Here is a 14,553-nt window from a genome sequence, read left to right as displayed (position 1 = left end):
AACTGTGGTTCATAGTGAAATTGTTTTGCATAAAACTACATGCCTATGGAAAGATCTGTACCGTTGCACAGTAGCACAGAAGTAATTTGGCCTTTAGCACTGATCAAAGCAGAAGATGTGAAACAGCTGATGTGCCAAGAGTAATTCACTCAGTCTACTAGCAGCATTAATAAAAATGACAGACAATACATTAATGATGGAGACTTTGATTTTCTTGTCCTTAAAAACAACCCACTTATTTTAAGAATATGCCTTTGGTGTAAATTATGCTTACGTATCAAAGCTTAAGGTGAAAACGGATTGAAAAAGGTAACTTACTTGCTTTTACCAGCTCAACAGGAGTCCAGCATTTTTAAATGATAATCTCCGAGCAATTTTAAACTTTGTTGCAAAGCATACAGGTTTGTTGTGATGGGAACAGCATGAATTTGGCGACATGGCAAATATTAGATTTTTCTACCTCTTTGCTACTTTTTTCTGGGCAGTCATGCAGACCTTTCATTTCAGGACAAGAAGTATTTTTTTTATTGGACATCATTTTTTTTACACCATTTTTGGTGTGTTTGGGTTTCTTGAGAGCTAAGGCAGGGTAAAAAAGTAACAGGACTTTGTAGGCAACAAACTAATTTTAAAAATTAGTGGAAACTGCAGACAGGCAGATTAACTGAGTGCTACTAAAGCTTTTGCTCCCCCCACCCCCTTCTTATTTACGATCATCAAAAGGTAATTAGGAAGTTACCTATTGTTTTGCTTTCAGTCTCCTGCAGAGAGTGAAATGGTCATTAGTGCAGAGTGAAGACTGTGACTCAGCATGTCTAGATTATAAATACACATTAAGCATAAATATTTAATGCCAACTTGGCAAATGAAAATTTCTGTGTTAGATTTGTGATGCAGATTTTGATGTTACTAATTTGAGCGAGTGAGTTTAATTGCATTAATCAATAACAGTATACATTTCAGTAATTATATCTTCAGCATTCCCCACCGATTTCTGGTTTTATTCTGCATACACATCGATGCGGAACAAGCTTGTGCTTTCAACAAATATCTTTATTAGGACTATATATAACTATTATAAGAATACTCTTCAAGACTAGCAATTAGCCTTTCAATTAGAAAGAGTCCAAACTTGGGTGGTGGATTCATTGAACAAGATGTCTGTACACTCCATTCGTCGACCAGGCCACTCTTACCTGATGATTGTTTGCCCTTACTCTTTTAAGCTTCTGGTGTCTGTATTGTGAAGTATGTTACTCATACCCAGCATCATAACCCCATTTGGAATGACCAACAGCGTGGCACATATTATCTGGGCTTCGTGTCTAGCAATTTTCTCGCCTCAAACGAAGTTTACAAGATGCACAGAGTTCAACCTTCAACTAAGGAAACACCATTACATATTTACTCAGACTTTCTTAAAGGGAAATAATCTCTGTTAGTATCTTATCAGGCCTAGACACTGAATTCCTTATCCACAGTTTGCAAGTGGTGACCTTTTCTTTAAAGCAAAACTGGAAAACATTATTTTAACCTTTTCAACGACATCTACAACCACTATTATCTTCCTTTCTTTAACCTTCCTCTGCCCATCTATGCAGGACTGTCTAGTGCAATCTGCATACAAGTGTGTAGGTACAAAAGATCAGATCACTTCAAAGCACTAATAATAATGGGATACTATTACTAAAAATTGCTATCTTTAAGATTATAATTAACATTCTGATCAAAACTAGCCGAATCTAGTTTGTTAGCCACGGGCATTTCAACTGGTAGCTCCATCATTAATAAGGCTTCTCCTTCTCTTCTGTTTTCTTACTGTATCATTTTGACTCTAATTTTCCTGTTGATGGCACTCATCACTCCACACACACACTTCTTCCAAGGAGTTTTTTTTAATGTAAAGCTTTGATTCCTGTTTGCAGTTCATGAGGTGCAATACCGCTGATATCACTTCATGGTGTACATCATGATATAAAATCTTCCCTGTTAATGTTAAGAGCAATTCATTTTTCAGACCCAATGTAAATCTGGCCATGAGGTGTTTTTGTCTCTGGAAGTGATAATTGTAACTCATACTCCTAACCCCTGTCTGTCTCATATCTCTTGACAAGTGGCCCTGGTTAGGGTGACCCCCTTCACCATGATTCCTTCAAATTTGTTTGATCCCCAATGCTCTTTCCTGCATTAAGATACACTCTGGAGATAAACATGCTGTTTAATATGAGTTTGAACATTGTATACAAAATTGGATGCCTATCCTTAACTGCAATCTTGGTTAAATGCTGTTGGTTATTCCCCTCTCTCACACGTGACAGAATATTCACGTAAAGTCTTTCCATACCTCATTTAAGCCCATCTATTTCTGCTTTGAGTTTCCTGATATTTTGGGAGGAACAGCTCTTCCTTGCGCCTTTCCTGTTGTAGATGTGTTCCCTTGTACAGGCTCACCATTGTCTACCTTGTCCAAATTCTATAAAACAGGTCAAGAAAAAAATGAATTTGCAGCTGTCTGAGCAAGGCGCAGTAACTGGCATGATTGGGGGAGAGATTGGAGCCTGAATGAGGGTGAGGTTGAATACTTTGAGTGGAAGCCTCTTGTCCTTGTGGTGGGCAGAGGGTGTGTGGCAGAAGTTCCTAGGGTAGGCACCTGGATTCAGAGGGTAAGTGTGAGGCTATTATTTGCAGAATCCACTAGGTCTTCGCCTAGAGGGAGCTGCTGTGTTCCTTGTTTTGGGAAACCCAGTTGATAGCTGTTAAAGTCCAATGGTGAGATTTGTGGCCTCATTAGTATAAGGTTTGCAGCCCACCCTCTTGAATCATGTTGGCTGTCTCAGCTTTTGACCTGAGTGAAAGTTGGAAATGGGTGGGTTGGGTAGAGGATTATATTTCTCAGACTTTTACCTTCTTCCACCCCTCAAAGGGCCCGTTTTGTTTTTCAGTTAAAGCTTGTCTCCAAATGCAATCTGTTGCCAAAGAGGATATTTAAGCACCAATCAGGCTTTGATTCTTTATGTGAGATTTTCTTGTATTTCTTTCTTCCAGAGAACATACATATTTACCTTTCTGCTGAGCTCACGTCTTTTTATTCGGCCGTATGAGCTTCTAGCAAAAGTTTGTCTCATGTGCATTGAGCAACAGCGACTGAATGAGGCCATTTTAGATAAGGTGAGATTATCAAGGGTGGTTTTATGTTTGCCTATGACTGGTGCATTTGCAAATATAAATAAAATAACAAATCATGGGAGTCTTTCCTCTCATGACTGTTGGAATAAGGGCTCCATTTATGTGAGGAGGAAGTGAGGACAGCAGATGCTGGAGATCAGAGCTGAAAAATGTGTTGCTGGAAAAGCGCAGCAGGTCAGGCAGCATCCAAGGAGCAGGAGAATCGACGTTTCGGGCATAAGCTTCTTCCTGAAGAAGGGCTTATGCCCGAAATGTCAATTCTCCTGCTCTTTGGATGCTGCCTGACCTCCTGCACTTTTCCAGCAACACATTTTTCAGCTCCATTTATGTGATGTGATTTTTTTTCCAATAATTTGTAATAACAGAAGGGACGGTTAATGTCTATGTATGTTGGTGCCTCATGATGCTAATATTGTTCTTTAGGCAAAATACATATTAGTATACATCTTGCATTTATGTCTATCATCTTTGTAAGTCCAATAATTAAGCCCAATTTTCTGGATAATTCTAGGCTAAAATAAGAAAATTTGCACCAAAAATAGTGCAGCTGTTGGCTGAATGGACTGAGATATTTCCCTATGATTTTCGAGATGAGAGGATGATGAGAAACCTGAAGGACATGACGCTGAAGATAGCTACTTTGGATGAGGTTAGTTATTTGAAAACAGCAACTCATTTATGTCTGGAGCTATTGAGTAATAGTTAATGGTGATTGCATGAAGAGTAAAAATAAACACTAAGCTGAGCAATTCACTAAATAATGTAAAGAAGAAGGAATCAAATCCAACCAGGTGATGGATACGTAACTCGTAATTTGTTGCAAATTTAATCATTTATGCCTAACCATAATTATTATCTTTACAGAAGGAACTGCAGACACCTTGTGATTAAACACAACAAAGCTAATTTGGCTCCATGTTAATTTATTTTTCAGAAATATACTTCTTACTCTCAAAATAAGTCTAGACTTTATACCATATTGTTTTGAAGCATGGCCTATGCTATTACATATTTTAGCATCTGACTGACCCTATCGATCCATTTTTGGATCAAGATTCACCACATTATCTCTTGGAAATGCAATGCCTATGAACAAAATAAGGAGTACATTTGAAAATGTTACATTTTTGTAATGCAAGATCAACAATAAAAACAGATTCTTGTGGACTGGAGTTGGTGAGCTGGTTCAGTTCATTCACAGGATTTAGGACTCCTAAATTCAAGCCTATATTTCCTGGAAATTCTCCCCTGCATAGTTCTTGCCAAAATCACAACTGGCATCCTGTGTTACTGTAATAAGGATAAAGCTCTTCCTTTCCTTTCTTTGACCTGTCTGCAGACTTGAATATGATTCTTTAAGTACTACTTTACAGTTAGCCAGCTGGGTGAGACTGCTTTCCTCTGATTCCATTCTTTGTTGTTAGTATCCAGAGTAACATTTGCAATACCCCAATACATCTGTTGTCTTGTTATTCCAGATGCATGTGGTCGTGGTTTTGGAAGGTGCTGTCTAAGGAGGCTCTTTTTTTTGAGAATATCTTGTAGATGGTGCACATTGCTGCTGAGTATTGATGGTGGGAGAAGTGAAAGTTTGTGGATGTGGTGCCAATCTGAGCAGGGCTGTTTCATTCAGAAACATAGGGATTAGGACTGGGAGTAGGCAATTCAGCCATTAGGGTCCGCTCTGCTATTTAACATGATGCTGGCTGATCTTATCCTGGCCTCAACTCTACTGTCTGCTCCCCGTAGCCCTTTATCCCGCTTTTCATCAGAAACATATCTGTTTCTTTCTTGAATTCGTTGATTGATATTGCCTTCACTGCACTCTGGGGCACTGAATTCCACAGGTACATAACCCCCTGAGAAAAGTCGTTTCTCCTCATTCTCAGTTTTGAACCTGCCTCCTCTTATTCTGTGACGTCTTGTTCGAGACTGTCCCATAAAGGGAAACATATGTTCCACATCCATCTTATCCATCCTCTTTAGAATTTTATATACCTCAATCAGAACCTCTCCCATTCCTCTGAACTCTAGTGCGTACAGATGTGGGGCACGATCATAGAACACAGAATTTAAAGTCCCACGAGGGGGGGAAATCTGTTCAATGCCCATCTTATCAATCCCCTTTAGAGTTTTATATACCTCAATCAGATCACCCCCTTATTCTTCTGAACTCTAGTGAGTACAAGCCCAAGCTATTCATCTGCTCCTTGTACAGTAGCCCTTTCATTCCTGTGATCAACCCAGTGAATCCCCTCTGAACTGCTGCCAGTGCCACCATATCCTTCCTCAAGTAAGGAGACCAAAACTGGACACAGTATTCCGGATGTAGTCTCACTAATGCCTTATGTAATTGTAATAACACTGTTACTTTTATAATCTAGTCCGTTTGTAATAAATGCCAGGATTCTATTTGCCTTTCTTATTACACGCTGCACCTGCATACCCACTCTCTGTTATTCATGTACAAGGAGGCCCAGATCCCTCTGCACTGATGCACTTTTAATCTGTTCCCCATTTAAATAATAATTTGCCGTTTTATTTTTCCAGCCATAATGGACAACCGCGCACTTATCCACATTAAATTCCATCTACTAAATTCTGGCCAATTCTCTTAGATTATCAACATTGGTCTGTAATCTCTTTATCTTCTCATCACTGCCTGCTTTTTCATCTATTTTAGTGTCACCCACAAATTTTATGTTGCACTTTGTCCCTACTTGCAGATCTTTTATAAAGTTTGCAAGAAGTTGAGATCTGAGAACTGAACACTGTGGCACCTCACTAGTTAAGTTCACTATCCAGAGAATGACCCATTGATCCTGACCCTCTGCTTTCTATCAGTCAGCCAATCCTCTATCCAAGCCAATACTCTACCCTTAACCCCCCTGGGATGTAACCTCCTGGATCAGTCTATTATATTGCATCTTGTCAAATGCCTTCTGGATGCCATAAAGCTTCTTGAGTGTTGTTGGAGCTGCGCTCATCCAGGCAAGTGGGGAGTGTGCCATCACACTCCTGACTTGTAATTGATAGACCGGATTTGGAGAGTCAGGAAGTTAGTTACTCACTGCAATAGTCCTAGCCTCTGACGTGCTGTTGTAGCTACAGTATTTGTGTTGCTGGTCCAGTTCAGGTTCTGATCAATAGTAACTCCCAGGATGTTAATATTGGGGGCTTTGATAGTAGTAATGACTTTGAATGTCAAAGGGCCTTGGTAAAGTTCTGTTTGTTAGAAATGGTCATGTATGATTTTTTTTTTATTCATTCACGAGATGAGGACATCCCTGGCTACACTAGCATTTATTGCCCGTTGCAAAATATCCAAACAGCAGTTAAGAGTCAACCATGTTGCTGTCAGTCTGGATTATACGAAGGTAATTTCCTTCCCTAAAGTAAGTTAGTGAACCAGATGGGTTTTTTCAACAATCAGTTCATTACTGGATACTTAATTCTAGGTTTGTTTTGATTTAATTCAAATTCCACCATCTACCGTGGCAAGATTCAAACCCAGGTCTCCAGAACATTACCTGTGTCTCTGGGTTAACAGTCCAGTGGTAATACCACGGGACTATCACTCCCCACTTTTGATGTGAATATTACTTATTGAACAAGGGATGCCATACAGGTTTACCAGGTGATAAGAGGTTAAGTGTTGAGGTCAGGTTGTATATATTAGACTTTTATTTCTTTAAGTTCACAAGTTTGAGGAATACGTGTGTAAAATTGTCGATGACTTGTTAGGTTAGATACACAGAAACTATGTTGTCTTATGGAGCAACCTGAGACAAAAGTATGAGTTAAGCTACTTGGATGTAAAATCAGGGACAGTCTTCCACACAAAGTACAGTGAAAATCTGCAACTCACTCCCAAAAAGCTGTGAACATTCAGTCATTTGAGATTTCTAAATTAGGATTGATAACTTTTTGTTAGGCAATATTATCAAAGAGTTATTGAGCAGAGGCAGTTATTTCATTAAATGGTGCTGCAGGCTCGAAATGCTGATTAGCCCACTCCAGTTGCTGTGATTGTTTAGGATGAACTGTCCGGGACTCTGTATTCCTTGAGCCAGCATTTCCAGCCATGAGGGAGTGTGCAGCAGTGAGTCAGAACAGGAGACTGTTTGTTTGAGGGTCTAGTCTATGTCAAGCTGGCAGTTCCTGGCATGGAAGAGGCCATGGTAGAGAGGGCAATCTGACATGGTGAGGTGGGATGGATGGGAGGTGCCTCCACTGGAGGCCTGTTAAAGAGGAACTCCCTTTCTGCTCCCTGTCTGTGCAGGGATCATGATGGCTATCTGGTGTGGGACTCTCGCACTGCAGATTAAATACTGGTGGCAGTGGGAGTGAAGTGAACGTTAGTTAAGAGCCTCAATGAGACTATTGGCTGAACTGCACAATGCCCATTTTCTGGATTAGTGGTGCTGGAAGAGCACAGCAGTTCAGGCAGCATCCAAGGAGCTTTTTACCTGCACAATGCCCATCCCAATGATGGTGTAATTGCCATATAGAGGCCGGCTGATGCGGAGAGGAGAGTGTGCCCCCTATGTGCACCCCTACCTTCGAACCATTGCCAATGGGAACATAACATCCAGCTGTATGCTCAGCACAGCTAAGATCAGGAATGGAACAGAATGTGGGAAACCTCAATACCAATGGCAGTGAATTGCCAATGAGCTGTAGTCCTTCGTTGCTTAATCATGCTCTGTTGTTCTCTCTAATTATTCTTTCTAATTAGATTTTAAATTACATTGTTTCATTTGTTCAGGAGTCATATGATAGGATCTGTGGCCTTTTAAAATGTGAAATGATACTTGAGTGTTGCAGCACTTAATACAAGGGGTGGCACGGTGGCTCAGTGGTTAGCACTGCTGCCTCACAGGGCCAGGGACCTGGGTTTGATTCCAGTCTTGAGTGACTGTCTGTCTGTATGTATGGAGTTTGCACAATCTCCCTGTGTCAGTGTGGGTTCCCTCTGGGTGCTCCAGTTTCCTTGCGAAGTCCAAAGATACATAGGTTAGGGAGATTGACCATGCTAAATTGTCCCATGGTGTGCAGTCTACATATGTTTGCTATGGTCACTACATGGATGGGTGGGATGCTGTTGAGAGGGTTGGAGCAGATTCAATAGGCCAAATGGTCTCTATCTGCACTTAGGGATTCTGTGATTTGCCAGGCCTTCTGAAATGGCTGACACAGGGCTGTCACTGACTCTGCACTCAGGGGACAAGACCCCTATTACATCCATTAAGTACTGCACACCGTCTCATTAGCTTTCCACAAGTTTGAGACAGTTTTAGTTGTTACCAAAATAAAGACAAACTACTGTGCATGCTGAAATAAAAGCTTACTTTTAGATTTATTAGACCTAGATAAACATCTGCCAGGAAAAGAAGCTGACATACATTTTAATAAGCTTCAGCGAGACAATAAGCATTTTAAAGGTCCAGGATTTCTCTCTTCAGAATATACACTTAAGGAAGCCTTTAAGAGATCAGAGTTTGACTCAGTTGCAACCGAAAACCTAAATGACATGATTAATGAACTTCACAGTTTTATTAACAAGCAAAGCATTTTAAATCGTTAAGAATACCACAGGTTCAAAAACTATTGCCAAAAGACAAAATGCTGGAAAATCTCAGCAGGTCTGACAGCATCTATAAGGAGAGAAAAGTGCTGAAGTTTCAAGTCTAACTGACCCTTTGTCAAAGCCGATTGAATGAATGTTTTCATGTCAAATATAATAGAATCCATTTTGATGGCATTTATTAACATTCAAGAATGTCAAAGAATGTCTAGGGATATCTAAGAAACACTTTAAGTAGTGTTCTGAAGACTTCTGAAATTTCAGTGAAAAGGTTTTGTTTTAATATCATCTGTACAGGTCCCTTCAGAATACTTCAGAAATATTTATCAGTGAAGATTTTAATTTCTCTGTCTTTGAGTGTTATCCTAGTTTCAAATGGTATTCTTGAAATAAAAATCATTGCAATTCTTCTCAGTTCAATGATTCCAGTTGTAATTACAATTTTCCTTTCATGCCCAGGTATGATTTTGCTATGCCTTTATAAGTCTCCATTTTAATTATTAAATAGTGGTTATATCTTTTTGTTGTCTTTGCTGAGCACAAATTTAATATAATACCTGTTACGTCTCCATTTCCCCTTTTAGTTATATCCTTTTCCTTCTAATTGCAAGTGTTTTTCATGCTTAACTCCGAGATGAATCTTTATCATTAAATATTTCTAATATTTATATGTGTCCTACCTAATTAGTTACACTTATTTCTGAATCAAATCAAAAAACTATAAGATGTAGAAGCAAAAATAGGCCAGTTAGCCCATCGAGTCTGCACTGTCATTCATTGAGATAATGGCTGGTCTGATTCCTCAATTCCACTTTTCTACCTTTGCCCCATAAGATTGATTTGCTTCCCGGTTAAAAATGTGACTATATCGGCCTTGAATATACTTGCCGACCTGTGGAATATTACCCTCTGAGAGAATAAATTCCTCCTTGTTTCTACACTAACCAATTATACTGTCTGGTCCTAGCTTCTCCCACAAAGGGAGACAACCCCTCCTCAAATACCTTACCCCTAAAAATCTTATATATTTCAAAAAAGTCACCTCTTACTCTTCTAAACTCTGAGTACAGGCCCAATCTTTTTTACCTAGCTTCATAAAACAATCCTCCACAACCTAGTGAAACCTTTGGACTGCTTCCAATGCACATATATATTTCCCTAGATTAGGGGACGAAAACTGTTCTCAATACTCCAGGCATGGTCTAACTTATTCATTGTGTAATTTTAGCGAAACTTTTCTATTTCTATCCTCCATAAGCTTTGAAATAAAGGCCAATATTCCATTTGCTTTCCTATTACCTGCTGATCTTGTATGCCAACTTTTTGTGATTTATGTATGATGATTCACAAATCCTTCTGTGCTGTAGCTTTCTGCAGTCTTTCTCAATTTCAACCTTCAACTCCTCTGTTCTTTCTGCCAAATGGCATGACCTCACACTTATCCACATTACATTCCATGTGTCACATTTTTTCCCATTTGTTTATTCTGTCTATCCCTCTGCTCTCTTCTTGTCATTTTCACCACTTGTCTTCTCACCTATTTTTGTGTCTTCCTCAAACTTAGTGACTATAGTACATTCACTTTCCCCAGTCATTAATATATATTGTACATAATTGTGGCTGCAGCCCTGATCCTTGTGGTACTCCACTAATTACAGTGGTTGTCCTGAAAATACCCCCTTATTTTCTCTTAGTTATCCTATCCTCTATCAGTGATAATACATTACCTCCAACACCAAATGCTCTTGTCTTATTAAGTAATTTAAAATGTAGTCCCTATCAAGCAACCTCTCGAAATCCAAATACAGAGGAACCTTGATTATCTGAATATCAATTATTTGAATTTCGGATGATCTGAAGAAGATCTCAAGATCCCACAAAAATGTTACATCAAAAGGTTAAGTGTATTTGATTTACCTGTACTGAAGAACATGTGAAAATGCTGGCAAAAACAAAGAAACACAAACACCTTAAGCACCAGCGACTGGATATTTTTTAGGTAAGGGTTAGTTACACACCCTTTGCAAAAGTAAATGTTTTTCAGGGTATTGCCATTACTTTACCGGGCCGTTCATGAAAAAATAGCCGAGAAAATAAACACATGTGCGAGGCAGTGCTTCTGTCTTCCTCTCACAACACTGAGTTCCCACAAACTGACAAATGCTCTTGCAATCTTAGAAGCTGTTTGGCGCCTTGTTTAATGGCTTCCCTTGTTTAAGGTAAAATCCACCCATCTCGTTCAGATAATCGAGGTTGCTCTGTACATTACATATACTGCTTCCCCTTTATCTATCTTGCTTGTTAACCTCTCAAAGAATTCTAATTAATTTTTCAGGCATGGTTTTCCCTTCATGAATGTTATAGTTTGCATTTCCAAATGCTCCGCAATTGCATCCTATATAATAGATTCTAACATTTTCCCATTAACTGATGTTAAGCTAACTGGCCTGTAGTCACTGATTTTTTTTTGTTTTCTCATTTTGGAGAAAAGCGTTACATTGTCAGGTTTCCAATCCTCTTGCATTTTTTTCCAGAATCTATGGATTAGAATGCTAAATCTAAAGATTACTACCAGTGTATCCATTATCTCGTAGCCACTTCTAATATTCCCGGATGCCATCTATTAATTCCAGAAGATCCCTCATTCTTTAGCTTCCATATTATATTTTTTCTAGTGACAGTCATTGCATTTATTTTCTCTCCCCTTTTTGGCCCTTGAATGTTCAGCATTTTTGGAAGTCTCAACAGATATTGTTAGAGTATGCTGATCCTTGCACTGCCAACAAGAAACAACTTTAATTAGCTATCGGATGTGTACCGTACAGACAACAACAATGGCCCTTTTTCTCCCAGGGAGTTTTATCTCAGTGCATCTTATGCAGCACAAGATTATCAATGTTGACCTCTTTTCATTTGCAAGTGGTGATTATGGTTAGAAACAGAAATAGAAGTCTGTATTTGCTAACCCAGCTAGTATTTCTTCCCAGTTGCTTACAGCCCTGTTATTTTGTTTCACTGCCATTATGAAAGCAATACATTTAAAGCTTATGGTCGACTTTAAATAAAAGGAAACAGGGTCTGTCAATTATTTAAAGATGCTTTTTATGTAGGACATTGTTGCATTGCCTACAGGTATCTGTATTAATTCTTCAGATAGCACAGCTTGAAAGACTTGCATGAATGCAAAAACCGATGAAATCATGTGGAGTTTTACATTGGCTTTAGTACAAGAATAATAAATCTATGATTCTGGCAATTTCATTTGCCCTATAAGCTCAGTGCCCTGATTTCCTTAAGCATACCAACATTATAACTTTAAATTACTTGCAGTTGGAAAGATTTGAACTCCGGTAGAGGTCAGTATTCCAACCTGTTCACCACTGGCTGTGATGAGCTTTAGTGGTTCTCAGTTGCCTCACTGGTGAGAGCAAACAGATGGCAGGACATTAGACAAAGTAATGAAGGGAAAGGGAGAAGAAACATGTCAGAAAATAATGCTGCAATTTTTCTCCACAGAAAATTTAGTTATATTTTTGAAAATGTGATGCAACTTCTTGCTGGTGTTGTAGCTGAAAATTGATCAAGCACAAATTAGTCTTGTTACCATATTTATGGACATCAGAAATGTGTTTATGAAGACTCATTTTAGTTACTTCCAGAGAAAATATTCTGTTTTTGAATGTGTTTAAGTTTTACCAGGAGCACCAAACAGGAAAGAACCATCATTGTGTTTAAATTGTCACTGAAAGTAGCTACAGTGAAATTTGTACTCCAGATTCTTCTTGGACAGATTTAAACTGTTTTTGTAAATATCCAATAACCTGTTTTTAGTGTTAAAAATATAAAATGTATTTCTAACTGGAACTTTACATGGATAGAAGATAGGATTAGGATACAGTGACATAAGCACACTTTAATTATGCTGCATTTTTAAGCTTGTCAAAAAACCTGCAATTTGACATTTATTAAAAACATATTTATAGATAACTGTGGAGTTACCACCTGCTTTCAAGTGAGTCAGAGAATGATTGCAGCACAGAAGGAAGCCATTCATTGCAGTACACACTGCTTCTCAGTGTGATACTCTAAGAGAATCTGTATTTGAAATATTTCTTGAAAAGCTCTACAGAGAGTTGGTGTAACCACTTGCTTGTGATCTCAGTTGGTTTTTTTTCATTAAATTTAAAAATATTTTGACCAAATTTCTCTCCATTAAACCTGTCATATCTGACAGTGTCTCATACCAGGGCCAGGGAACTGAAGTCGGAAAGCCCAGGAGGGCCTTGATGTTCTACTCCCACCCCCTTTGTCGAGGGCCCTGCCCCAAGCCATGGTTCATTTTCACATTTCCACATGTCATTCCAGTATCAAGAAGCCATTCTTGTATTTGAGCAGAGATAATGAGCATTGACAGGCTATTCAAATATGGGCAGTGCAGTGGGGAGGAGGGAGCTTTTGAGCTCAAGCCTATTTTCTAAATAGCCTCTGGAGTTCTCTGCGTTACTCAGAGGCCATCCTTCAGCCATAAGCAAAAGATTTCCTTGATCGCTTATCTGTCTTAATGAGATGCCAGCAGCTGCAGTGTTTTCCTTTGTAGAATTATCTATATACTGGCTTTACTTGTATTTGTTCTTTTCTTTCTGTGGCAGTTACATCGGAACACCATGCAGCAGATTACTCAGAATCTGATCCAGAAGCTGGCTACCCTTAACCAGTATGAAGAAGTTCTGTCAAAATTAAATGCAACTGTCACAGACCGACTTACTGTGCTAAAGACCAAACCGCAGTCCATTCAGAGAGATATAGTGACCATCTGCAGTGACCCGTACACTTTAGCTCAGCAGCTAACACATATAGAACTGGTTAGTGCTTCATGCATTATCGTTACAACAATAATACCATTGGATTATGTTTATAGTGCATCATTGCTTTTCTGATTTGTTTATTTTCTAATTTGCATATGGTGTTTCTGTCTCATTTTCTGGTACATTTCCCTCAGTTTTGGAGGATTATGTTCAGTAAGTTTTTGTGGATCCACGATAAAGGTCTGGAAGTTATTTAACAGTCCTGTTACAGTGTGTAAGTGATGGCTGTTACTATTGCCCACTATGTTAATGGTTCCTGAAATAGCAAACTCAAATGCAGCCATTTGTAGCTCAATATCTTCCTGTTTATTTTGCAACATCAGATGTCATCGTGGACTGGTTAATTCAGCAATGATTCTTAAACAAAGCAGTAATTTACCACAAGACGTTAGTGGTACAAAGAGGGTGGATTAAGTAATTTTAGAAGGACGACATGAATACTCAAGAAGTTACTTCAGTGGGCTTCCAAGGAAGTGGAAAATGGATTGGGTAGCTTTTCTGCTTATGACCCATCATCCACACTCTTCCACAACAAATCCAAACCAGCAGATTGCTAATCAGATAGTGGAGGCAAAATTCCATCTGATGGAATTGGTTGAAACATAGAACTGTACAAGTTTGGGTCAGGAATAGGCATTCTGTCTGATCGTAGCTGATTCTGTTCCTCAAATCTATATTCCTGTTCTCACCCAATAATACTTTAGTACCTAGAGATCTTTTCTTTTCTTAAATATATTCAGTAACTTATACAATGCCATGGCCTGTAAAAGCATTCTGTGGAGAGTGTTCCCCAGGTTTACCACCTTCTGAGTAAAGATATTTCTCTTCATCTAAGTCCTAAATGGTTGACCTTGTATCCTGAGACTGTGGCTCCTTGTTCTACACAACTTCACCACCACCGGACCAGGGGAAACA

General features: G+C 38.9%; 1 protein-coding gene across 5 annotated transcripts in view; it reads left to right on the top strand.

Moving 5' to 3' along the window:
- rasgef1ba (RasGEF domain family, member 1Ba) overlaps positions 1–14,553 on the top strand; it is a 75,586-nt gene that overhangs the window by 17,337 nt on the left and 43,696 nt on the right. For all 5 annotated transcript variants that reach the window (XM_072594165.1, XM_072594253.1, XM_072594332.1 and 2 more), the window contains 3 exons: positions 3,046–3,168; positions 3,698–3,835; positions 13,423–13,635. In XM_072594165.1, coding sequence (XP_072450266.1) covers positions 3,046–3,168; positions 3,698–3,835; positions 13,423–13,635 — 474 coding nt within the window. The remainder of the gene's footprint in view (positions 1–3,045; positions 3,169–3,697; positions 3,836–13,422; positions 13,636–14,553) is intronic.

This window comes from Chiloscyllium punctatum, chromosome 1 (genome assembly GCF_047496795.1).
Source record: "Chiloscyllium punctatum isolate Juve2018m chromosome 1, sChiPun1.3, whole genome shotgun sequence".
Lineage (NCBI taxonomy): Eukaryota > Metazoa > Chordata > Chondrichthyes > Orectolobiformes > Hemiscylliidae > Chiloscyllium > Chiloscyllium punctatum.
The sequence above is the reverse complement of the archived record's forward strand: the minus strand, read 5'-3'. Positions and strand labels throughout refer to the sequence as shown.